The sequence below is a fragment of the Aspergillus caelatus genome (assembly GCF_009193585.1).
Source record: "Aspergillus caelatus strain CBS 763.97 unplaced genomic scaffold BDV27scaffold_172, whole genome shotgun sequence".
Lineage (NCBI taxonomy): Eukaryota > Fungi > Ascomycota > Eurotiomycetes > Eurotiales > Aspergillaceae > Aspergillus > Aspergillus caelatus.
This window is the reverse complement of record NW_022475435.1, coordinates 12944-36621: the sequence shown is the minus strand read 5'-3', so window position 1 is coordinate 36621 and position 23678 is coordinate 12944. Positions and strand designations below refer to the sequence as shown.

The 23678-nt window shown below is 48.6% G+C and overlaps 9 protein-coding genes across 9 annotated transcripts; 7 read left to right on the top strand and 2 right to left on the bottom strand.

Moving 5' to 3' along the window:
* Positions 1 to 127: 127 nt before the first annotated feature.
* BDV27DRAFT_166938 (MFS transporter) lies at positions 128 to 1750 on the top strand (the record flags this gene model as incomplete). Its single annotated transcript, XM_032074324.1, has 3 exons — positions 128 to 787; positions 848 to 1073; positions 1130 to 1750. 3 exons carry the CDS (start codon positions 128 to 130, stop codon positions 1732 to 1734), a joined length of 1491 nt encoding a protein of 496 aa, XP_031924564.1. The 3' UTR covers positions 1735 to 1750.
* A 1875-nt stretch (positions 1751 to 3625) lies between these two features.
* BDV27DRAFT_160671 (uncharacterized protein) lies at positions 3626 to 4045 on the bottom strand (the record flags this gene model as incomplete). Its single annotated transcript, XM_032073075.1, has 1 exon — positions 3626 to 4045. The coding sequence occupies one exon, from the start codon at positions 4043 to 4045 to the stop codon at positions 3626 to 3628; it is 420 nt and encodes a 139-aa protein (XP_031924563.1).
* Positions 4046 to 4728: 683 nt separating this feature from the next.
* BDV27DRAFT_28208 (metallophosphoesterase family protein) lies at positions 4729 to 6422 on the top strand. Its single transcript, XM_032076211.1, has one exon. It carries the CDS (start codon positions 5030 to 5032, stop codon positions 6023 to 6025), a length of 996 nt encoding a protein of 331 aa, XP_031924562.1. The 5' UTR covers positions 4729 to 5029; the 3' UTR covers positions 6026 to 6422.
* Positions 6423 to 7083: 661 nt separating this feature from the next.
* Positions 7084 to 9369, top strand: BDV27DRAFT_132989 (general substrate transporter). The gene has a single exon (XM_032067995.1). The coding sequence runs from the start codon at positions 7776 to 7778 to the stop codon at positions 9309 to 9311; it is 1536 nt and encodes a 511-aa protein (XP_031924561.1). The 5' UTR covers positions 7084 to 7775; the 3' UTR covers positions 9312 to 9369.
* A 1441-nt stretch (positions 9370 to 10810) lies between these two features.
* On the top strand, positions 10811 to 11299 carry BDV27DRAFT_160668 (uncharacterized protein; the record flags this gene model as incomplete). The annotated part of the gene is made up of 1 exon (XM_032073074.1): positions 10811 to 11299. The coding sequence occupies one exon, from the start codon at positions 10811 to 10813 to the stop codon at positions 11297 to 11299; it is 489 nt and encodes a 162-aa protein (XP_031924560.1).
* An 894-nt stretch (positions 11300 to 12193) lies between these two features.
* On the top strand, positions 12194 to 15419 carry BDV27DRAFT_147788 (major facilitator superfamily domain-containing protein; the record flags this gene model as incomplete). The annotated part of the gene is made up of 3 exons (XM_032070810.1): positions 12194 to 12400; positions 13611 to 15210; positions 15280 to 15419. The coding sequence occupies 3 exons, from the start codon at positions 12194 to 12196 to the stop codon at positions 15417 to 15419; spliced, it is 1947 nt and encodes a 648-aa protein (XP_031924559.1).
* A 425-nt stretch (positions 15420 to 15844) lies between these two features.
* Positions 15845 to 17094, top strand: BDV27DRAFT_132986 (RmlC-like cupin domain-containing protein). The gene has a single exon (XM_032067994.1). The coding sequence runs from the start codon at positions 15970 to 15972 to the stop codon at positions 16804 to 16806; it is 837 nt and encodes a 278-aa protein (XP_031924558.1). The 5' UTR covers positions 15845 to 15969; the 3' UTR covers positions 16807 to 17094.
* A 685-nt stretch (positions 17095 to 17779) lies between these two features.
* Positions 17780 to 18910, bottom strand: BDV27DRAFT_166933 (sterol desaturase family protein; the record flags this gene model as incomplete). Its single annotated transcript, XM_032074323.1, has 1 exon — positions 17780 to 18910. Exon 1 carries the CDS (start codon positions 18836 to 18838, stop codon positions 17780 to 17782), a length of 1059 nt encoding a protein of 352 aa, XP_031924557.1. The 5' UTR covers positions 18839 to 18910.
* Positions 18911 to 21837: 2927 nt separating this feature from the next.
* On the top strand, positions 21838 to 22302 carry BDV27DRAFT_160663 (RICIN domain-containing protein; the record flags this gene model as incomplete). Its single annotated transcript, XM_032073073.1, has 1 exon — positions 21838 to 22302. One exon carries the CDS (start codon positions 21838 to 21840, stop codon positions 22300 to 22302), a length of 465 nt encoding a protein of 154 aa, XP_031924556.1.
* Positions 22303 to 23678: the final 1376 nt, after the last annotated feature.

The window sequence follows — 23678 nt, the reverse complement described above, 5'->3', positions numbered from 1 at the left end:
ACCCTAAGTCAGTCCCCTTATACATTTGCTGTTGCGTCAGTATGACTCCCCAATAAACAAAACTCATCGAGGCGTATTCACTTGACTAATGTGCCATCATACCAATCAGAATTTCTTGGCTAGGAACATGGGTCACCAGGAAGAGCCGCCAAGCATATGCAAACCACCCAGTGGGCATGAACAGGGAGAAGGCTCAGGAGAAAAGGCATCAGAACCATCGACCGAGGAGGCGAACTGGAATGGACCGACGGATCCTTCGCGACCGGTGAACTGGTCGAGGAGAAAGAAATGGTGGAATATGGGCATCATCTCCTATCTTACCTTTCTTACCCCCTTAACCTCGTCCATAGTCGCACCGGCACAGGGGCTCGTGATGAAAGACTTCCATTCTGCCAACAGGACTCTAGCCTCCTTCGTTGTCTCCATCTACCTCGTCGGCTTCGCCGTCGGACCGCTGTTTCTCGCGCCGCTCTCCGAAATCTATGGTCGACTGCGCGTCTATCAGGTGGGCACGTTGATCTTTACGACTTGGAACATCGCAAGTGCTCTCGCCCCTAACGTCGGTGCACTTTTGGTCTTTCGTCTATTCGCCGGCATCTCTGGTAGCAGTCCGGTCACACTGGGGGCAGGTTCGGTCGCGGATATATTTGCTCGCCAGGAGCGTGGAGTTGCCATGTCCATCTATGGGCTGGGCCCGCTCCTTGGCCCTGTCATCGGGCCGATCGCAGGTGGCTATCTCTCCGAAGCACAAGGTTGGCGATGGGTTTTCTGGTTGCTAGCTATTGTGGTTTGCGTCCACCATGATCCCTCTACTCCTCGTCCAGAACTAAATAGTCTATCCCTATAGTCCGGGGTCGCGGTCATTCTTGTTTTTCTTGTCCTATCCGAATCGTACGAACCGGTTCTCCTGCGACAAAAAGCGAATCGAATCAGACACGAAAACCGATCTCAGGAGGTGAACGTTGGACAGGCTCTGAAGCTAGACTCAAGGAAGGTTTTCATCCAGGCAATAACAAGGCCCACGAAATTACTCTTCCTCACCCCAAATGTCGCCTTGTTCTCGCTATACACGGGTAGGTAGCTCCCAACCTTGGATGAGGCACAGATCATAATAATTGCGTATCAATAGGAGTCGTTTTCGGCTACCTCTACCTACTCTTCACCACCGTCACCGAAGTATACGAAACCACCTACCATTTCAGTCAGGGTGCCACCGGACCTGTTTACATCGGCATTGGTGTCGGAGCCCTCATTGGTATTTCTTGCTTCGGCGCCCTCTCCGACAAGATCCAAAACCGCCTCATCGCAAAAAACGACGGCCACGCTGAGCCGGAATTCCGACTTCCGCCGCTCATCCCGGGAAGCTTCCTAATCCCCATCGGTCTCTTCTGGTACGGCTGGTCCGCCCAGATGCGTGTCCATTGGATAATGCCCATCATTGGGCTGGGCTGGGTCGGCTGTGGGATGATCACTACCCTTCTCCCCATCCAAGCGTACCTCGTTGACGCGTTTGGCGAATATGCTGCCTCAGCCATAGCGGCGAACACGGTCGTGCGGTCTATTGTTGGAGCCTTCTTGCCGCTTGCCGGGCCTTCTATGTATGCTAAGCTAGGGCTGGGGTGGGGGAATTCATTGCTCGGGTTTGTCGCCTTGGGTTTGTTGCCGGTACCGGTGGTTTTCTACTTTTATGGCAAGAGGATCCGCATGAACTCGCGCTATCAGGTGTCGGTGTAATAAATGTGGTGTAATAGTTTAATACATACCAATGGTTCATTTCATTAGCGAGACAACTCTTATCGAACTGTTGTTTTAGGATAGATATTGGTTCCGACGCTCTGCTTCTCTCTATGTATATAGCATTCGTAATTCTAGACATACCATTTGTTCAAGCCATGGGAGCTGAACACGATATCCAAATTGTTCACTTTCTACTTGCTATCTTTAAACTGCAGAATTGGCAAAGGTAGAAGATACACCTGCATAACGATCCAGTAGCGGTCGATTGAAGAGGTAGTCTCGTCTTGTCCCGGGTTCCGCACATTGCTGACCCTGCTCCATTGGAAAGAGTTTTCCTGGCAGAAGTGGTTGCCGCATCACTCCCGGTAGTTATGGTACTAGAGTCGAGCAATTCTCTATTTTGATAGGCCTCATTAAAGGTGGACAGGTTTTCATGGCGCCCATCCTCTACTTGACTCGCTACGGCACCCGGAACGGCACCGCGGGAAGGAGGCTATGGTTAATCATTATTTCAGTAATCAGACTGCGATCAACAACACCGCACGTTGCCATCTGTGGCATTATAACAATAAATATTTCCTCTTGTGTTGGAATGAACTTTAGGATTGGTGGTGAAGAAATCTATCAGGAGGTATCTGGAGTTGGGGGTTGGGTTGCTACGGCACACTTACATCTGCGAAGAATTAGTGACCCATAGATTAGGAGATAATTCTGTCGACAATCTCGTGACAAACATGCACTGATAAAAAGCAGCAAGAGACCCTGAGTATAGTAATATCATAAGGGGCGAGTCATGCCTATCGTGATGGCAATATCGTGTCCCCATCAGATAGTTAGAAAAATACAATGACCTATGGCAAACAGATTCTGGCAGTGTAGTAGAGAGCTTTAGATGAACGATGTTAATTTAGATTGCATTAGAGCAGTCGAGTGAAGGGTGATAAATACTACCTGAAATATCGCAGGGCGCAGTGGACGTATACACAGCTTTTCACAGCATACAGTTCAAGCTTAATAGGATGCATTACTTGCACAGGTCACCACAAACCCTCCTGCCGCTGCCTCTACACCTTGCAAATATGGCCTCAACTGACTGTCAAATGCCAATGAAGCCCAACCCAATCACATCAGCCAAGACCCCAGCAATCATCATGCCCATGATGGCTAGCACTGGCCTTAAAACAGAGCGTGAAGACAAAGATGAAGCCCCACCATATTTTATGGACCTCCTCTCCACCCTTTATGCCTTAACTCTCCAAGCATTGTTTGATGCTGCTAGCTTTGCTCCCAGAATCGCAGAATCGTCAAGTATCACCGTAGGTCTGAGTATGGTCCGTATTGCCACAGCTACCCTCGAAAATGAGCAGAGAGTCTTGGGAATCATATGGCCATGCAATGGTTGTGTGTGCCTCTAGTCATCGGGGGCAGGTCGCGGGATTCGGGACGTGAACGTGAACGTGAACGTGAACCTGGAACTTTGGTTCCACGGTCTTCTCCTCCACTTCCTCCCATTTTGATTTTAATAGGGCTGGTGTGAAACAGTATTACGTCTACATGGCAAAGTCTATTACTGACTGAGGGTCGGAGTGGACTAGTGAACGTGAAATTGTAGACAAGCACCCTGCTAGTGACTGCCACCATTGGATCTTCGGGAGGAGTTAGAGGAACTATATTTACCAAGCACACATTATGCTCTTGTATTATTAGTGATACAGTACAGAAGGGCCTATCTGTCCAGACGATTTGAAGTGATGTAAGGCTTTGGTAAACTGAGATCTTACAGTAGACTCTGAATTCAAGTCATGGGATATATTTTTTGCAAAAAAGGTCTACCTAATCAATCTTTCCAAACACCACTGAGCCATATACAGCTTAGTTCTCCGGCCTCCTAGTTTGGAAGGGGGCGAGCCGAGAGAATGGCGACTTCATCTCCGATAGTATTGGGGCGGTCCTTGAAATGCAACGCAAGATGAGGAATAAGAGCAGGCTTCATATGCTCATAATTAGGGTCCTCCTTAAACCAGAAGCCCACCAGAATATCAGCCGCTTTTTCACATCTTTCTGCCAGATCCTCCTCCGGGAATGCACAGAAAGCGTTGACACGGAAGATTTCGATCTTTCTAAAGCCGTCCTCAGAGAATATCTTGGCTGCAGTATGTAAGAGATATCCTTGGTGATCAACTCGTTTGTTTACAGCACTCAAGGGAGCGCAAACCTCATTGAGTAGATTCACAAGCTGGTTGTCAGGTGCACCTTGGACGACCACAGGTCGAGCATTTGGGTTGCTAATGTCTGCGACTCTTGCCATTTCCCGGAGTGATTTTTCCAAGTCGTCCCCGTAATGCATAACCCATATCGCGATGACGGCATCAAATTTTCCGTCGGGAAATGGAAGATTCTCGGCTGACCCTACACGGACCTCGACGTTTTGAGCATATCCTTTTGGTTGTAACGCTAGGAAATACCCCAAAGTTATATTCCTCGTGACACCGAATACCCTACTCCGATAAGCAGCTCGTATCCTCGCAGGGATGTAGCCCAACTGTGAATTTTTTTTTTTATTAAGTATAGAGATTAATCGATTATGTAGGTGATTCTGGAATATATTCCCTTGCAGAAGTATGCATTCTTTGTCAGGTGACAGCGAATAAGTGAAAGTAGTATAGCGCTCCTCTTTCGGATTAGCGCCTTACAGTCGCTTGGCAGTGAATTACTCCGTACGGAGGTTCTCTAGAAAACTTTTAATCATGCTGCTTCCGCGGGCCCACCGATGACTGGCCGAATACGCGTCATGTGACCTGCAAATTATACTTTATGCCAGAAACTCCAATATAAATGTTAAAATGTTTAATTAGTAAGTAATGGAAGTGCTTATTTATGTACCTATCCTGGTAACTGAATATCTTTGGCTATAGAGTGTTGAGAAAGGGGGATACTACTAGTCTTAGTGAGAAATGGCAAGATATATATTTACACTATGATAAACCGAGATAGTAGTCCCGCACACTGCCCCGGTATAAGAATAATCCTTATTATTATCGAATGTATAAACCACTAAAACGGCAGCCCCCGGGTGGAAAGGCCACAAAATTCTTTTTCTGAAGACCACGTACAACTGTGTCATTTCCGTTGTTCACCCAGAATTTACTTTGTATGGCACTGTCGCTTGGTCATTTCACGCTTTACCCGATTGGGGAGTCAATCGAGATTTCAATCGATTCTGCCGGTGGTTTCCGATGCTCCCCGCATGCATCTTCTTTCTTGCCTTGGGGACGAGAAATAACAATACACAATGACTCTTGCAGCAGATGCCAATAAGATTTTCCCCATCACCACGTTTATTTCAGACCTGCCGAGCAATCTCACTCCGCAACTCGTCTCATCCGCGGAAGGAAATGAAAATGAACCGGGATCGGCTGCTCGACGCTTAGTCATCGTCGGTGACGTCCACGGGATGAAAAGGTCTCTGGAAGCGCTTCTGGATAATGTCGGCTTCGACAAGGGCAAAGGGGACCATCTTATATTCGTGGGTGATTTGGTCAACAAAGGGCCCGATAGCCCTGGCGTGATTGATCTGGCCGTGGAGTTGGGTGCCAGCGCCGTGAGAGGCAACCATGACAATGCAGTCCTCGATGCTGCTGTGGAAATCAACGCCAGAGGAGACCACCCAACGCATGCTGGAGACATAACCAGCGGTCCTGCCAAGCTACCCGAAAACTCGGGGGCTGAATCAGCTAATGAGACTGTTGCTTCCGACGGCCTCACGCGACACAGCGCAACAACGTACAGCACAGCCCGGGCGCTTTTGACGCGCCAGCTTGACTGGCTCGCCGCCCTGCCATTGATCTTGCGCATCAGACTGCCGCACCATCCCACATCATCCATAGATGACACTCTGGTTGTCGTACATGCTGGTCTCACCCCGGGTATCCCACTTGAGAAGCAAGATCCTCATGCTGTAATGCTCATGCGCAGCCTCGCTCACGCGCCGGGCGACGAAGGCACGTTCATACCGGCTGAAGCATCGGGAGAGGAAGGCTGGGCCGCCCAATGGGATCGGTGGCAGGACCAATTGACAACCAGGACGACTGTGATATTTGGGCACGATGCAAACCGTCGTCTGCAGTTGGGCAGGCATGCAATCGGACTGGATTCCGCATGTCTATATGGTTACCATCTGAGTGCACTTGTCATTGAGTCGACCGACAGGGGAATACAACACCGGGTAGTGCAGGTCGAATGTGCTGACACACCTGTTGTCCGTACAGCAAAAGCAGTGGTCACTTGACTGAACTGGAATCGAATGTGACTTGTAAGTCTTCGGATTCAAGACAGTGTCTGTCTTGCATTACGTGAGGTTAAGTCAGGCCAACCACCGACTCCGCTCATACCACAACTACTCGATGCGTCCATTTTATCCTTTGAGCTTTAAGTTTTATGAAATACCAGAGACACAACCGTCAATCTCCAACGCTATCGTTTATCCCCAGGGCGAAAAGACTTGTGATTGCCGAAAACGGGAGAAGGGCCGCCTTTCTTGCCACACCATCGTTATACTATTTGCCCGCTCATGATTGCATAGTTGACTCAGGTGGTTGAAGACCCTCTGCATTTGAGGCGGCAGCAGGGGAACGGGCTCTGCGGGGACACTAGGGTCAGCTCTAGATACAACTCCTCCAGCTGGTGAGTAAACAAGTTAAATAGAGGTAGGAGGATAAATAGCAAATACCAAAACGACAATCCCAGCAATCAATAAGACGGGGCACTGGCAATTCCATAGCCAGTTATCCTTTTGGATGGCGCATTTTTATCTACAATACACGGTTCCAATCTCCCTAGCTAATTGCTGGTATAGTGTGAAGTACTAAAGACAATAATAATATGTCTAAACTTCAACCGAAATATTCATTGAATATCGTTTAGAATAATTTGTCGAACCGCCTTCTGACAGGTTCTTGGGAACACTGAGAAATTTACGACGATGAAATTAGCGAGTGGATCAGACAGTCGTCTCCAAAATCACTGACCGGTGGCTAAGAATGCATGTTAGCCTAGCAATAGAATTTTGCCTTCTCTGGAGTACTACACGAATGCCCCCACGGGCCATGGCTGCGAGATGTGGATCGCATCCAGGAAGTGAACCTGGAGGAGTGGATTCATGGGTTGCCCAGTCTGGAGATATTTGCCCCCCGGATCATTATCGGAGAAATCTGGGAAAGACTGGCAAATGAGTCCTGAGCGCGCCGACTGCCCCGACTCTTGGCAGCGGACCCCGCCAACCCAACAGAGCGAAGCGTTCTGGACAGGATTGACTTTGTAAAGGAGGATAGACATATCCCAAGTCCCAACAAAGCTGCGACAATTAAGAAGTCGACCATGTCGCAGTTAACCTGCTCTTCCAGACTAAGCTTTGGCTGGTGCCGATTCGCAGTTCGGCTAGAGAAGAAATTTATACGGAGTAAGTTTTCGCGCACTTGGCGGGATGCCGTGGGGTGTGCTTGGCTTGGCTTGGCGCAGTGAGTCGGGATTGAGAGGCGTTGGTGCTGTGCCGGCCCGGTGTCTTGTACTCCGATATGCTTTTGTTTGGGCATCTATTTGCCCGCCGTTACTCGGAAGATATGGCTAGATCGTCGAAGTTCGGGAATCCTGCCCGATGCAACGTGTGTGCGTCTTCAATCCTTCCATAGTAGGAAAGATTGGCATGCGGGTTGCACTGAGCTTTTCTTGAAGAGGGACATTCGTGGTGCCTTGGCCTATACGCTAACTGGAGGAGGGGGCCCCAGAGTCGTCCGAAGTGGGGAATTTGGGGTTGCTGGACCACGATCTGGCGCTAGATGTCGGTCTGCAAACCCCGTGGAGCTTTACCCCGGCCACGTTAAACTTTTACCCCGAACAAGAGAAGGTATAAAGGCTGCCGCTACGAAGCCGTTCTATTTTCCATAGCCTGGTGCCAACTACTGTGAGAGTCTGTGTTTCTCGGCCCTACTGTGCTCCTTCTCCCTCCCTCCAATCTACAACGTTTCTTGGTGTTGCTCAAGATGGCAGGTCTTCAACTCAACATCGACTGGAAGTCGAATCGACGGGCCATTGCCTTCTGTCTGGTAGCTGCGATCGGTGCTCTGTGCTACGGTTATGATACAATCTACTATACTGGTGTTCAAGGGATGGCATGGTTTGCGAAGGACTATGGAGAGGAAGGCTCAGACGGCTCCTTCTCGCTTGGAACAACGTTCCTGTCCTTGTCTGCTAGTATTATCTATGTGGGAGAGCTTGTCGGTGCCATCGCCGCCGCTCCCATAAATGACTTTTTTGGCCGACGTGCCGTGTTCCTGTCTGCGTCGATCTGTATCGTCGTCGGAGCCGTCGTGCAAGCCTGCTCTTTTGGCTCGCATCCGGTTTTTTACGTCAGCCGTGTCCTGATTGGTCTGGGGGTCGGACAGTTCACTGCCACTTGCCTTATCTATATCGGAGAGGTGGCACCATCCGCCATCAGAGGTCCAGCTCTCATGTGCTTCCAGTTCATGCAGTCCATTTCTCAACTTGTGGGAGCCTGCGTCAACCAGGGTACACAGGGCATCCAAAGCTCCCAATCCTACCGCATCCCCATGTGCCTTCTTGTCGTCCTTCCGGGTATCATGCTTCTCTGCCTTCCATTCACCCCGGAAAGTCCAGTCTGGTATATGTACAAAGGCAAGCGCGAGCAAGCGATCAAATCCCTCCGCAAGATCAATCATAGCAACTGCGACTACGACCCCTCTGCAGACATCCAGGCCATCGAAGAGGCTGTCCAGCAAGAACAGGAAATGGCTAAGGACGCCACCTGGGCCTCCCTAATCACCGACCCCGTCGAACGCCGCAAACTTTTCTACGCCTGTGGCGTCATGTTCGTCCAGCAAATCAACGGCATCCAGTTCTGGTACACCTATGGCGTCGTCTTCGCGCAGTCCATCGGCGTCGCGGACCCCTTCACCATCAATACCATCATCTACGTCCTACAGATCATCACTGTCGGTGTCTCTGTCGTCTTGGGGAATCGAATCAAGCGCCGCACGAACCTCCTCGTCTGCTCATGCGGGATGTTCATCTCTCTACTCACTGTCGGCGGTCTCGGAACCACCAAGGCCGCCGATGGCACGCTCAGCCGTGGCATTGGCATTGGCATCGTCGTCCTCGCATACATCAACATCATCTTCTACAACTTCTCCATCGGAACCCTCTCTTACTCCATCGCGTCGGAGATGTCCGTTGGCCGGAACAGAAACAAGATCACCTCGTGCGCTATGGGCGTGTTCTTCGTTACCGTCTGGCTCATGGTCTTCACCAGCCCCTATATGTACTACACGGCGAACCTAGGCCCGATGATCGGATTTATCTATGGGGGTACCACGTTGTTCTTGCTGGCATACTCGTGGTTCTGTGTTGGTGAGACTGCGGGGCGCAGCAATGCGGATATCGACAGGCTTTTCCAGGATAGGGTTCCTGTTCGCGAGTGGGCAACGTATGTTATCCCTGCCGACGATGGGGAGGATTTGAAGAAGAAGGGTACGAACGATGAGCAGATCGAGAGGGTATGAGCTCTATGATACCAGCTATCTGGTCTAACCCAGGAGCGGTGATGTAACAAAGATTCATATATCGTAACATCTATTCTATTTAAATGATATTCCAAATTCACCTTCCGTTTCTTTTCTGAATTTAAAAATAAAACAAAAGAGTCGCTATACACCCAACAAAACGCTCTAGGTTTCTACTCGATGCCTATCGCAAGGCAGGGCCCGTCATCCTGGCGGGAGGTCACAACCACGAATCAGCTAAAGAGGTGCGAGACACTAAGCATGAGGGCGATAACGTCCTGATCGCCTGTGGCCGGCTTTACGTCCCCAATTCTGAATGCATTCTATTCGCTTCTGTGTATGCACGGACGCCATAAAGGTACACCGATTACAAATTCAGCGAAGACTTCAAGGCAAAAATGGTGTTTGCTTGATATAAATTGGAAGGCGCTAGAAATGATTTTCTCTTTCCTTCTCTCCCTATTCCCCATGTCCTTCGTCTTTCGATTCTCTTTTAGCTTATCTTTGCTGTTGTTCAGATCCATTTTGATTCTTTCCTGAGTTCTATCGTATTAGTAACCCTGCCATCGTGTCTGCAGCATACTGAAACAGCTTCGCGGGAATGTCCACATTGCATAGTTCTTAGTATATGATATGTAAGAATATCATCGTGCATGGAAGTAACCGAAGTACTTTAATCACCACGGGCAGGGAGTTTTGAAAACAAGCTGCTAAATGTGCTCACAACTGAAGATGCTGATGGTATGTTGACAAGTGCAAATGAAATGATATCCATAACTGATGCACAATACACCAGGTTAGAGCGCACTGTCTATGGATGATTCGGACTGCTTAGGGGTTTTGAGAATATTCAATTTTTACAAGGTTTTCCAATCGGGTTATAATATTCTTCCGGGGGGCACGTAGTGAGATATTACTGGCATCAGATAAGGCTAAACGCGATTGAATCATCGCGAGCATAATGAATTCATGACTTAGATTGCAATTATTCACCAATAGCATCTATGCACAACAAGCCATTGTGCCGATGTTACATCATGTTTATGACTCCAGCGGGAAGTAGATGAATCCTTCCCGGTCGACAATGATCATCACCACGGAGGCGGGTACACAATAAAGTCCGATTCTGCAAGTTGTCCAACCAACGACTTTACGTTTCGCTGGGAGAACTATCCTATCGCATGCATGGGGAACCACGTGGCCCATTGCGATACTCCTTCGGCCCCAGAGTCTTCAACCTGGTGCATCCTTCCCCAGATTATGGGCCAATCACAGTTGATTCGAATTGCGGAGATTAGCTTAGAGTGCTTGTTATGGCTTGTTAGAACCTTATTTGCATCCCTTATCTGTGATCAAATAAGAAGAGTCGGGTATTGAAATAAGTTCCGCTCGAGCATATAACTTGCCTACTCCGTGCAACTTCCAAGACTACACAAACCAGCTTCTAGTGTGTTTTCCTTTCTGTCAACCCATTCTGTATCACTTACTTCTACTGCGCTATGCGTCTTCTTGCTGTTCTTGCAGTTATTACCCCTCTTGTCGTTGCTCTACCGGCAGACAAGAGGGAGTCCGGTTGTGTTGCCTTGAACAATTGCCCTGGCAAGAGGGAAGTTCTGGAAGGCCTCTCGGAGAAGGAAGCTGGCTGTATAGTCCTGAACAACTGCCCGGAGAAAAGGGAAGCACTGGTAGGCCTCTCTGAAAGAGAAGCAGGATGTATCGTTCTGGGTACTTGTCCTGACAAGAGGGAGTCTGGCTGTGTGGCACTGAACAACTGCCCCGGTAAGAGAGAAGAGATTGCAGGCCCGTCGGAAAGAGAGACTGGCTGCATAATTCTTGGAACTTGCCCTGAAAAGCGAGAACTTTTCAACGGCCTGTCCGAACGAGAGGCCGGCTGTATCATCCTGAACACCTGTCCTGAAAAGAGAGCAGCGTTGGTTACGAGAGAGTCTGGCTGTGTGGCCCTTAACAACTGCCCCTCAAAGAACTAGGAGAAGTAAGTGACGCTCCCCAATATGCTAATAGAGCACGTACTGACTATCTCTGACAGTCATTACTTGCCAAGTCTCCCCAGTGGATCACGAATACCGCATAACGAAGTCCTATGCTCTCACACCACACGACAAGGTCAAGAAAACGCAAGGAGTAGTTACATGGCGGGAATCTTGGTGATCAGGGGTTGGTCTTATCGGAGTCGCACAATCTCTCTGCACATGTTGATCCTCAGACTTTCCCTGGCCTGTAGCCAGTTTGCTGGATGCATGCCTCGAATATGACTACAACTTACAATAACCTTATGATAGAGGTCGCTGCATCTCGTAGTTTAACTCCCAAATAAACTTTTAGTAACATAAAAAGACGGCTACTTGAACAACACTGTATATTCCTGGTGTGGTTCACCTGGTGCAGTCTGGTGTCCATTTCACCATTTGAGAATTCAGCTAATACTAAAAGTTTGGTGACAATTGGCGGCGTTTCAATATCTGATCAATTCCAGGATCGGCTCCAGTCATCAGTCTTGTCGACTTCCCTTTTTGTAATTTCTACCTTTCTCGATTGACGTCCTTATATATTCCCTTCAGGCATGTTCGTTGGTGCGTATTGCGCCGAGTTCCCAATCAGGAAGTTTCTGCCTGAGGAGAATATCGTTACTGGATATAGTATAGCGTCAATAAATGGATAACCGTGAGCAATGAGTCAAGGTGTGGTTGACATTCTGTAACATATCCCACGCGCTACACGTTCTACAACTCATCAATGACACATCCCAGTTCACGTTATCTGTACACTGACCTCCTCTTACTTATCAATCACTTCCTAGCACTATTTGTAGCGCTAACTAAAAAGCTAAGGGCCCAAAGTCTAGGACACAGGAAGAAGTCACGATGAAAATCACAGCGCAATCTGCGGGTGGTGTAGCTGACGAGGACGACCAAGTTCTTGAGGCAGGCTTTTGCGAAGAGCCTGATGGCTCAGGTTTGGCGGTGGTCTTCCAGCGCGACCTTCTCGTGGACAGTCCATGGGACGGTGATTGCGGAACAAATGATTACTTCTCGAACAGCTACTGTGTAACCCTTGGATCGGGCGAGACAGTATACGGAGGGCTAGAGCAGGTCGCCTTCTCAGGGAAACGGGGAACTTTTGATTTCGCCGACCCCATGGCCGGCATTCTCGGCATAGGATCACAGCTCATTGTTGATTTCGAAGTGTCCGAGCAGGACCTGCTGCTCTTTCAAGAAACGCTTAAGAAGATAGTAACATGGGGGGTTCCCAGTCAAATCCCTCGACTGAATGGATTAAGCTAGTCCCCTGTCTAAAGGTTACATCTCCACGACGCTGCGGCCAAATCACTTTTCCTTCTTCATGGGGCAACGTGGGTCTCGCCGTTTTACCAATAGAGCAGATTCCACTTTCTTCTGGGAGAGCATATTGCGCAGTAGGATAGTGATCTGGCTTGAAAAAAAAAAAATCTGGTTGGACGCGAGATAGCAACGTTATATTCATCCTCTTTTATGACCGCCGGCTTATCGGACTAGCGCCCCTCCCTAAGATTTATGGGCTGTGGGTCAGTTCCAGGCTAGCCCTATATGATCGATACGTAACATGTTCGAGAGGTACGGCGAGGAGAGATCGAGATCATGTAGGATGCTTCTCCCTGCTGTCATCATCTTTAGTCATTGAGTAGGCCCATACTGCTCTTTGCAGGAAAATGCAACAATAACTTACTGGTTTGCTTTCCGCTATCTCTAGTCCAATTACTAATGGATCGGTGGATTGTTGCTCTTCCCCGCGCAGACAACCGCGAATACCCTCAGGTTGGCTAATGCAAGGTGGAATTCCTGGCATTGGATTGGCCGTCTATCACCGGGCCCACCGGAAAGTAGCTCTGTTTTTCGACCTCCACTTCCCACCTGCCAGGGCACACACGCATTGCACACATGTCAACTTGACGCTACAGAGGAATTGCCGAATGTACTCACATCGGCCGAGTTGTACCGTCGCCGCAGAAGGCCGAAGCCGAGAATTCCACCCTTACAGTGACGAGTGCAGATTCCTAATAATGCCGCTGTGAACCCCGTTGTGCGCTTTTATCTACAGATCGTGCCTTAATTTCCAAATTGACCGTCTTCTATCTTTCTTTCCGGTGCAAGGATCATATCCATGGATGATAACCCTCGAAGCTCATCCTCACCTCAGCCAATGGTATCGGAGACTGCTACCGTCGAAATCTCTGCGGCCTACATCCACCAGGGGAAAGAATTCGACCTCCAGAAGCGCGATGAGCAGACTCCAGAATGCGAGAATGCGGGTTTCCGCAGCGTAGAAGGCCTTAACAAGGTTTTCCATAACACTGGTCTAACTGGTCGCCTGTTCCTCGTTACTATTATCATCTCTCTTGGTTTGACCATGTTTGTTTACGCCATGGACGAGGGGGTTACGCAACAGTTTACTATGGTTGCGGCCTCCTCCTTCGATATGCATGCCCAGCTGGGCGCCGTAAACACCGCCAGTACTTTGATTAATGGTATCTCCAAGCCAGTGATTGGCAAGCTGGCAGATGTCATGTCCCGTCCGACGAGTTATATCATCTCTCTACTATTCTATGTTGTAGGATATGCTGTCGCGGCCAGCTGCACGAACTTCGTAGCCTACACGGTTGGTGTCGCCTTGACGGCGGTGGGCAAGGCAGGCCTAAACATCCTCTGTCAAATCATTGTTGGTGACTTGACGACACTGCAATGGCGCGGCTTCTGGACCAGCATGATTATAGCTCCCTATCTGGTGACCACTTTTACCAATGGTTTCATTGTGGATGCATTCGTCCCGGATCAGTGGCGATGGGGCTTAGGGATGTTCGCTATTATGGTCCCAATTCTGCTAGCTCCGGCGATCATAGCATTATATGGCACACAACAGAGAGCGCGCAAAATGGTGGTAACGGGGAGTAGTCCGCCAGAGAAAGGAGAAAAAGTCCCTCTGCATACTGCCTGGCAATGTTTAATTGCGATCGATATTCCCGGTCTCGTGTTGCTCGGCTTCTCCTTCTCGTTGATCCTTCTCCCTCTATCGCTCGCCAAATCTGCAGAGGGCGGGTGGACGAACCGCAGTATGATTGCCATGGAAGCTACTGGTTTTGTCATCCTGGCGCTGTTTGTTGCCTTTGAGCTTTACATTGCGCCGAAGCCTATGATGACGAAGCGGATCATTGCAAACAAGGTCTTTCTTGCTGCATTGGGCGCCAACCTTTTCGATCAGATGACCACTACTCTCGCAAGCAACTACTTCGCCTCGTATATCTATATCATCAAAGATTGGGATAACTACACTTGGACGGTCTTTACGGGTGCCAGGAATCTTGCGATCACTGTATTTAGCCTGGTTGGTGGGTTCCTCCAGGTCAGATATCACCGTTATAGAACCCAGATGATTGTTGGAGCCGTGCTTAAGGTTGTTGGCTACGCTATGTGCCTCACAAGCGACCAGCGAAGTACACAAAGCACTACTGCCCTCGCCATCTCACAAGTACTCCTGGGAACAAGCGCTTTGACTGCCCTTGGGTCGCGAATAGGAGCTATGGCCTCCGTTCCCCACGAGGACATGGCATCCATCATCGGGGCCTATTTCCTTTGGACGTACCTGGGTAGTGCCGCCGGGTATGCCATTGCCTCCGCAATCTGGACGGATAGGATGCTCAGGTTCATGCGTGACGAGCTGCCGGACACCCCGGAAAGTATACTCAAGGAGATATATGGTTCGGTTAACATTCTTCGCACCCAATTTGACTTTGATGACCCCATTCGTGAGGGGGCCATCAGAGCTTATACGCGCACCAACGGCATCATTTTTATTGCCGCCGCCGTCATCTCCACGCTGTCTATTCTCTGCTCGTTCTTGATGCCTGGTAATTCCCCTTTTGCTCTTTCTCCAAGCCACCAGACAGTGTAGATGCTGACATTCTCCCTTTTCGTAGATTATTACCTTGGTAAGCAGCAGAATGCTGTTACCAATTTAGGGCTCGATGGCAAACCGGTCGAAATCCCCACTCGTCGCAAGAATGAACGAAGCTTCTGGGCTCGTATCAAGTATAGTATATCACAGAGACCTACGTAGTTAAGGTCTCCTCCGCCAATGGCTCCCTAGAACCCAAGAAAGCAAAAAGGTTGCCACTGGTAACGGTTAAGATCTCATTTCTAGGTAGATTATATATATCCCGGTAGGGGTACACCCTCAAGACTAACGTTGAGGGTGTTTTTAAGCAGCCACTACTAGTTGTTATAATCAGGTATACCATAGTGCAAAGTGACAGAGAGGACATTATCAAAACACCATAAATTATAAAGCCATTATCAACTGCATGACAGGCTAAATTAAAGATAAGTAACGTTCCCCGCCAACGGTGTCGGAGAATTCCCGCGAATTTCAATCCACTTCACGGCTGCGACCGTCGGCCTGACCCGAGATCGGTCAACGCCGGAAATTGCGTGTATTTAATATGCAAGGGACCCTCTTGGTCACTACTAAATTCCCTTTCACTTTGAGCTTTGACATTTGTCACTTTGTATTTTAATTTATTGTATTCTTCTAGACACACTTGAAGTACGCTCACTGTGATTAATACCTACAACATATTTGAATAGCCAAAAAAGATTTCTCCCCCACCATGGGTAACGACAAGAACATCAGTGCATATTATGCACCCACAGGCGGATTACCGCCACAGACCCAGCTTCTCACCGACCGTGCCATGTTCACCGAAGCCTATGCAGTCATCCCGAAGGGTACCTTCAGCGACATCGTGACCAGTTTCCTGCCCTTCTGGGAGCAGACGCGGTTGTGGGTCATTGCCCGTCCGTTGTCGGGCTTTGCCGAGACCTTCTCACAATACATCATGGAAGTACAACCGGGGGGTGGTAGTGATCGTGCTGAACTCGACGAGGGCGCCGAAGGGGTGGTATTTGTCGTGGAAGGCGAAGTGAGCATTACGTTGGCCGGCGAAACGCACCGACTGACGGAGGGGGGGTATGCGTATCTGCCGCCGAAAAGCGGATGGACCCTGCGCAACACCGGTGTGGCAACCGCTCGTTTCCATTGGATCCGCAAGGCCTATGAATCCGTGGCTGGACTCGATGCCCCCGACCCACTCTTCCTCAATGAAAAGGATATCGTGCCCACTGCTATGCCGAACACCAACAATGCGTGGGCCACGACCCGGTTTGTCGACCCGACGGACCTGCGTCATGATATGCATGTCACCATCGTGACCTTCGAGCCCGGTGGTGTTATCCCCTTTGCCGAAACCCATGTCATGGAACACGGGCTGTATGTCCTCGAAGGGAAAGCCGTCTATCGCCTCAATCAGGACTGGGTCGAGGTGGAAGCCGGCGACTTCATGTGGCTGCGTGCCTTCTGCCCCCAGGCTTGTTACGCCGGTGGCCCTGGCAAATTTCGCTACCTGCTCTACAAGGACGTCAACCGCCACATGAAGCTATCGCGATAAGCACGTAAAGTGCGTGCACGGACAGGAGCGGGGCCTGAATAACGATAGTCCGGTCCGGATGAGGAAAGTGCGGGGAGCCGAAGTTGGCCGTCGGCGCCAAGAGCCAATCAGCCTGTCTGAAGTCCAATAACGAACCGTAAAGACCAGAGACGATACAACAATTTCCACCACACATTGTTATTAAGTCAAATGGGGTTGGAGATGCATGAGCATGTTATGATCCAAGGTTTCGACCATGTAAATAATGAGATACTACAAAAAAGTACAAAATTTTAAACTTTACGATAATTCTTTTCTTGTCATGTAATGACTTAAATATCACTACAAAACTACTATTAAGAGTCTCGCTACACATACTGGTGAGTCATCATTACTACACTATAATTTCCTGAGAGTTCTTATCAGCGGATACCGACCTTGACAATGTGACGATACCAGCACTCAGTTCAGAGGGTCTGACTTTCGTGGCCGAGAGGAGGGTGACTCACGGACACTTAATGCTGATTGTCCGGCAAGTTGTTGTTGAGCATCGCAACTGTTAGGAGGCATGACAGGGCGTCCAGCACGCGGATACCTCGGTTTCATGCCCCCATATGATCGTCAGAAGACTAGTCAAGGTGGGTCAAATACCCCAGAACAACTGGGGTCTGAACGACATTAAATTCCCCCAGAAACTGTTTGATCAGCCATGGTCACACGTTAACATAACTCCAACTACGTTTTTGGCACCTTAGTATTGACAGGGACGCAATAGATAGGAAGCGATGCACGTTTCTTCGTTACCATTTCACTGGACTAACCAAGTACTGTAGAATTACCTATATTTTCTCCTAGGAAGCACTGGATGAGTATTGACTGGGATATTGTGTTGAAATAGATCATATGTACAGAACGGTCTAGCTTATCGGCTCCCCTCAGTTTTCCACGTTGACAATAAGTTTCGCCCATTTCCCGCCATGTCAAATGTAGATGCTTAAAACAATGGGAACGTAACACGGTTCACGTAGTCGATGTTGTCCTTTTGACCTTCGATACGTTCACGGCAGGTGCCGAAAATGCGGTCCCAGACACGAGTCTGTTTACCGTAGTTGTGGCTCTTTCTCCACCCATACCGGTGGTGCAGGTCATGGTCTTCGATCACCAGCTCTGCATCAACGATTTCGAGTAACCAATTGAGAGTAGACGGGGCACCGCCGTGAACACGGAGGCCGCTATGTCCGATGATCTCCGAGAAGACCACATATTGATAGCAGATATACCATTCGTAAAATGACATGGGCAATCCCATTACTTTTAGAGTGCCATAAGCAAGGAGGGGGATGCCTAATATGTCCATGAATTCTTGCTCATGGTCCGCGTAAGCACCAAGCAGCGGGTGGGGATGTTTCGTTAGGTGGTGCGTGCGGTGGAACTTCCACAACAGGGGCACCGAGTGCATCAAGCGGTGGTACCAATAAAACCAGAAGTCCACGGTGATGCTGTACAGTCCGATCTTCAACGCCAGCCATCCCCAGTTGAAAGAGAGTGGGAGCTCCTGCGGTCGATACGATAGGTAGACGGACATGGCCAGGCGAAGGGTCGGGACAGAAAGCAGTTCCGCCGCCACCCTCTTCACGCCAACATCAGGTATGTCATCTCGTTCATGTTTGTCTCCATCCAAGAAACCGTAGATCCAACCGAGACGGCGAATGGTTTGCATTAGATGGATACCGGTTCCATAGAATGTCGTTGTATACAACCAAAAGGCAGCAATCGGGTGGAGGGTCTGGCCAGTATAGGTCATGTATGTTTGATGAAGAACGTGCGGAATCAAGGCGTGTGTCATAATCCACAGATGGACAGTCCATTCTCGAACGAACGGGATCTTCTCATCCTTCGAATAGACTGGCACTTCTCTACTGTGGGGTTTCAGGCGTGTGCCCAGCAGGTCAAGCAACCAGTGGGAGGGTGTCCATTTCGATCGGTCACCATCGCGCCAGGTGGACACCATAGAATCGCGGGGATGGCCTTTCGTAGTTCTTTCGGTCGCCATATCTCACAAGTCTGGTATTCTTTCGGGGAGGAGACGAGCCTCTGTGACCTAGCTCTACACAGCCTTCATCTTATATCTCTAGCTCAGCCCAAGGTCGTTCGGTACCATGTATGATAGCTACATGTGAGATCGACGATAACCTGCCCCTCCACATCAACCAGTTTCAAAGGTTTAGTCACTCAGGGTTCTCCGCCCCACCGATCTGCTGCAAAGATGTCATATAGGGAACTGTTGGGGATACTACGCCGTTATTGAGTGGGGACGAATGTGTCTTCGTAATTGGCTCTGGGTGGTGAGCATCTGCCTCGGTCCCCGGCCGTCTTTGGGGATCTTCAGAGCGGGGAAACCCTAATCCATTTCCTTAGCCCCTAAGATAGAGATGACTCTTGAGATTCTGATGTTTGAACCCCCGAATTAAATGTTTCGAGGGGGGACCCTGCTTTTGTCAGGCTTAATATTGCATGTGCATGGGTGGTATTGGCCTCCGTTAGGGCGGAACTAGTACTTAGCCTGGTCTATCTTCCAGCGCTTAGTGGTCTCGCATCTAATTCCTAAAATGAAACAAAACTTTGTTGAAGAGATCTATCGGCATGCATTTCAACCACTCTGTCCACAGCTAGAGAGGCAAGGATATTGCTTGGCACACGAGCAGTTGTTGCTCCCACGACAATGTCACGTCAACTCTTTCCGGTTCAAGATAGGGCTGCCTTTCTTTTCTCAACGGCCAGATGATAGGTCTGTCCAGGACTCTCATCATATTATACCAGAATGGTAGCAACCTACATGCTTCTACTAGTCTAAGACCTGTTATGCCCAGGGGAGTCGGAGACTTTGCTGTATCGCAGCCTTACACATGTTCTCGGTAAGGACCCATGTTCCAGGTGACCTCGGATTGTAGGAGAACCATCACCGTCGTCATTACCAGATGGGGAGAAATTTACGTCCCCTGCAATACGGCAAGTGGCTTTATGCGAGAACTGGTGCATTTGTTATTATCCTCCAAGCCTGGACCGCCCCACCACAACCTCACATCCAGGACACTCTCACAAGATGAACAAAAGTCAAATGTACCTCGAGCCGCCAACACCAAATGCGGGCCAAGATGGCCGTTACTTAGGTAAAGTGGTGGTACAGTCATTACTGGGGCCATGATTAGAGGAGGTTCGAGCCAGGAAACAATCACTTCGGTGACAATGTGTCAGACGAATATATCTCGGACTATGACTCTATAGGCCATTTAATGCAGCCGGATAGGTTAGCGTTCCAGACAGATACTTGACGTCTGGGTTGAGTCTTGAACGAATCCTTGACGGGAGTAGTTTCAGATCGCATTTTCTTACCGATTTCCATGGTGGAAAGCAATTTGCATATACACATGATGATATTTCAGAATAACTAGCTGGTTTACCATGCTGCACCCAATACCCGTTCCGGTAGAGACATTTGATCCGTTGTAGAAGCTATTGACTGCGCCAGAAATAGCCGAGCCCATATATTCCCAGCCGATACCAAGGTAAAGCTGGGGAGAAGGGCTTTTCCAGACGCTGCCATAGTGAAGTATTTCTGAATTGCTGCGGTGTGTTTCAGCAACTGGAGTCATCTGCGGCCTTGTTTCAATGCGAGGATCATCCAGCGCGGAATGTAGCCATCCGATATGGAAAAGACCGTCAGCTTATGGTCTTGGTTGAAATCAAACTCGCTGCATGTTTGGACTGTAACCTTTCGCTACATGAGACTCCAAGAGAACTTTCTTAGAGTCACTTGGGTCGGCCGCACGACTAGGTCCTCGATACACTGCAATGGCCCTCATTGGCCGACTTTGCCTAGTTGAAGCATCACATGAAAGCTGAGAATCTGCCTTTTCGGGCTAAATGATGCTATGCATCCTGTTCCCAGCTCATGTGAGAGATGTTTACCGAAACACTCCAAATTCTAATGCAAGAAGGAAAGGCATCCAGCTGAGCGAGAAAAGAGAAGCGGTCCGGTATCGCACTAGCTGGGTATGAAGCTGTTCTGGTCATTAAGAACGCAGGACGCTATTTGCAGATTCTCCTTCGTGCAACACCGACCAGTGAGGTGCCAATTGTGCCAGGCTCCTATACAGTAGCAGTGCAGTATGCGCTATAGACGGAGGCCACTGAGCATTACAAGCCGCCTATTTGTACCATTGAGCCAGAATAGGCCATCACGGGTTGTCAGGGGTACGATGGAACCGTGGCCTGTCGTCTGGATATATATTGCCCTTTTGTTGATGCGTCTTGGATGCCAGTCCAGCAGTGGATGATGTTTATCTGCTTCCGTTCTGTCCATATGGTGGCATACCTCTTACCGATTGTCACGCATTCTTACGGGGTGCCCAAGAATGCCAAAGCCAACCAGCTGCGAGAGATCACACCTTGATTAATCTTGAATGTTTGCCTTGAGAGAATTGACAAATCAAAGTTGACGAGACTCACAGACGTATCACAGCAGCACAAGGTATCGTGGGAGTTCAATAAATCAATTGTTTTTGATTCAACCCCACAGCTTTCAAGGCAAACTTACATTCCTTCTCTGATAGACAGCAATCATACCTAGCATATTTTCTGATGAAAATATTTAGTTATGGATGTTCAATTCCGTACATTCTTTCATAATCTTACTTATTGTCTTCTTTCTTTTCTTTTCTCTCTTTTCTTTTTCTCTTACTTTTTTTTTTTTTTTTTTTCAGCTGCGCCATACATTGCTTTTTCAAAGGTCTTGTCGGCAAGGGCATCATTCTTATTCCTATTTTGCCCAAAACACATTGCAGATCATTCAATAATAGTCTAAGCATCATTGCAAGAACTCGTCGAGTATGTACCATGACATGAACGGCTGGCAGTACACAGCATACTCAGGGTAGTCCACTAACTACTTTATAATGTGGCTCTTCGCTCGACCAGATCCCTATCACACTTCCATAGTATCCATTTTCACTTTTTTACCTTGAGCTTCCAACACTCCCAACACCGGCCAAAATGAAGACCTCTGCCATGCTCAGCTTGTTGGCCATGCTCTCCTGCCAAGCACTTGCCCAATATTTAGAGGGAACGTACGCAGTCGCCTCAGCGGGAACCGAGCTTTATCTGGCAGACGTGTCTAGTAACATTACTTTCAAGGAGGGAAATCCTCAGGCTTGGTTCTTCATTGAAGCAGACATTGACCAGTATGCGATCGTGAACAATGGCACGAACCAGTACATCAATTGCGGTTCGGCGGAGGGTGCGATTTGCAGCGCCTCAGAGACAGCGCAGCTTTTCTTCATAAACAACATTTCCGGCAATATCTACACTTTTCAGGACCCCGCAAGCGAGTTGCTTCTGCATCGGAACTCGGCTAATCAGCTGGATCTCTCTCTTCCTACCCCTACCAATGATGAGAGCTTCGAGTTGACTCAGATTTCATGTAAGTGCTTGCAGGTTGAGGCTTCTCCATTTATATGAATATGATTTCCTGATAGATTTGGCTGTAGCATAAAAGACTGGACTTCACTCCGTCCAAGGGCCGAAAATGAAGGAACGTTGAGCTTTCTAGGCTCTCAGGATGATACGAGCGCTTCCTACCTTTTTCCCAACTGTATTTTGTTCGAGCCCGCCAAACCCTCAAACACTGTTTCGAGAGAAATAAGAATTTTCGAATTGCTCAGTAGGAGTGTTGGTTTTGTTCCGAATCTCGGTAGCTGTTCCACGGCATGATTTACTCTGCGAAGGCTGAACTTGTTCGGAGGAACCGAATTAAGATGTCCAAGGCGCTAGAAATCACAGATAATTCAGGAATTCAGACCATCGTTTATTTCCCAATTCACTAATGCATCGATAAACGTCTTCTCGAGCTGTCCGAGCAAACCCTTTACATCTGTATCCAGAATATTACTTTATATTCCTCCTAAGAATCTGTCGGCTCTCCAAAGAACAATAATGACAATTTTCATGATTGTTTAAGCTCAGGTAAAAACGAATGTAGTTGTGTAAATATCTCTCATGTATCATAATTCAAATCTAGGTCTTTTCACTGGTATATCACTAAACTATAAAAGCAGGTAGCTAGTGGTATAAATTTTGAATTGAGTTGAACGAAGTCTAGGGATACATTACATTTCTATGCATACACTCTGCCCAAGTCCCAGTGTCTTGCAAGCCTTTAACTCATAAACGATACTAGTTGGCACAGAAGGCTGTGCGGAAACACGCCAGCATATCACGATATTTCCAGATATGAGATCAATACCTTGCACTGCAGGAAGGAGGGGATATAGATAATCTACCAGAAGCCATATGAAAGGTTTCACTTCTTAAATCCGATTCTACCGGCCTACAGTTCATAGTCATTAGTCAACCAGTTGAAGACCTAACTACTGTTTGCATTTGGATGTATCCCTCTCAACCTAATCAACGGGACTGGGTATCTTGGAGGGGAACATTGCAATGATATACCAAGCATGCAGCTGTGGGCTGAAATTAGTGTAGATAGGTGACCAGTTTGTTCACCTACTCCACAGAATAAATGGCACATATGAAAGGCAGATGGGAGCATATGTACAAACATTAATGAAGGACCATTGTCAATGGAGATGATCCGGATTTTGTTCCCTCGTTTGTGTCAAGCAAAGCTTTCAGCTGGCGTTATAATTTGTTGATCGTCAGGTCATACTGCAGATGTAACTTCAGGCCCATTCACCTGCCATTACTCTCAGTTACCGGCTCTGGCGCATGCATAGTTATGTATGGCCTAACCATAAATAAGTCATGATTAATTGTTTGCTCCTTGAAACGCAGGAGCTGCTGAGCTCCGCGCGTTCCGAAAAGTCCTAATGTATTTC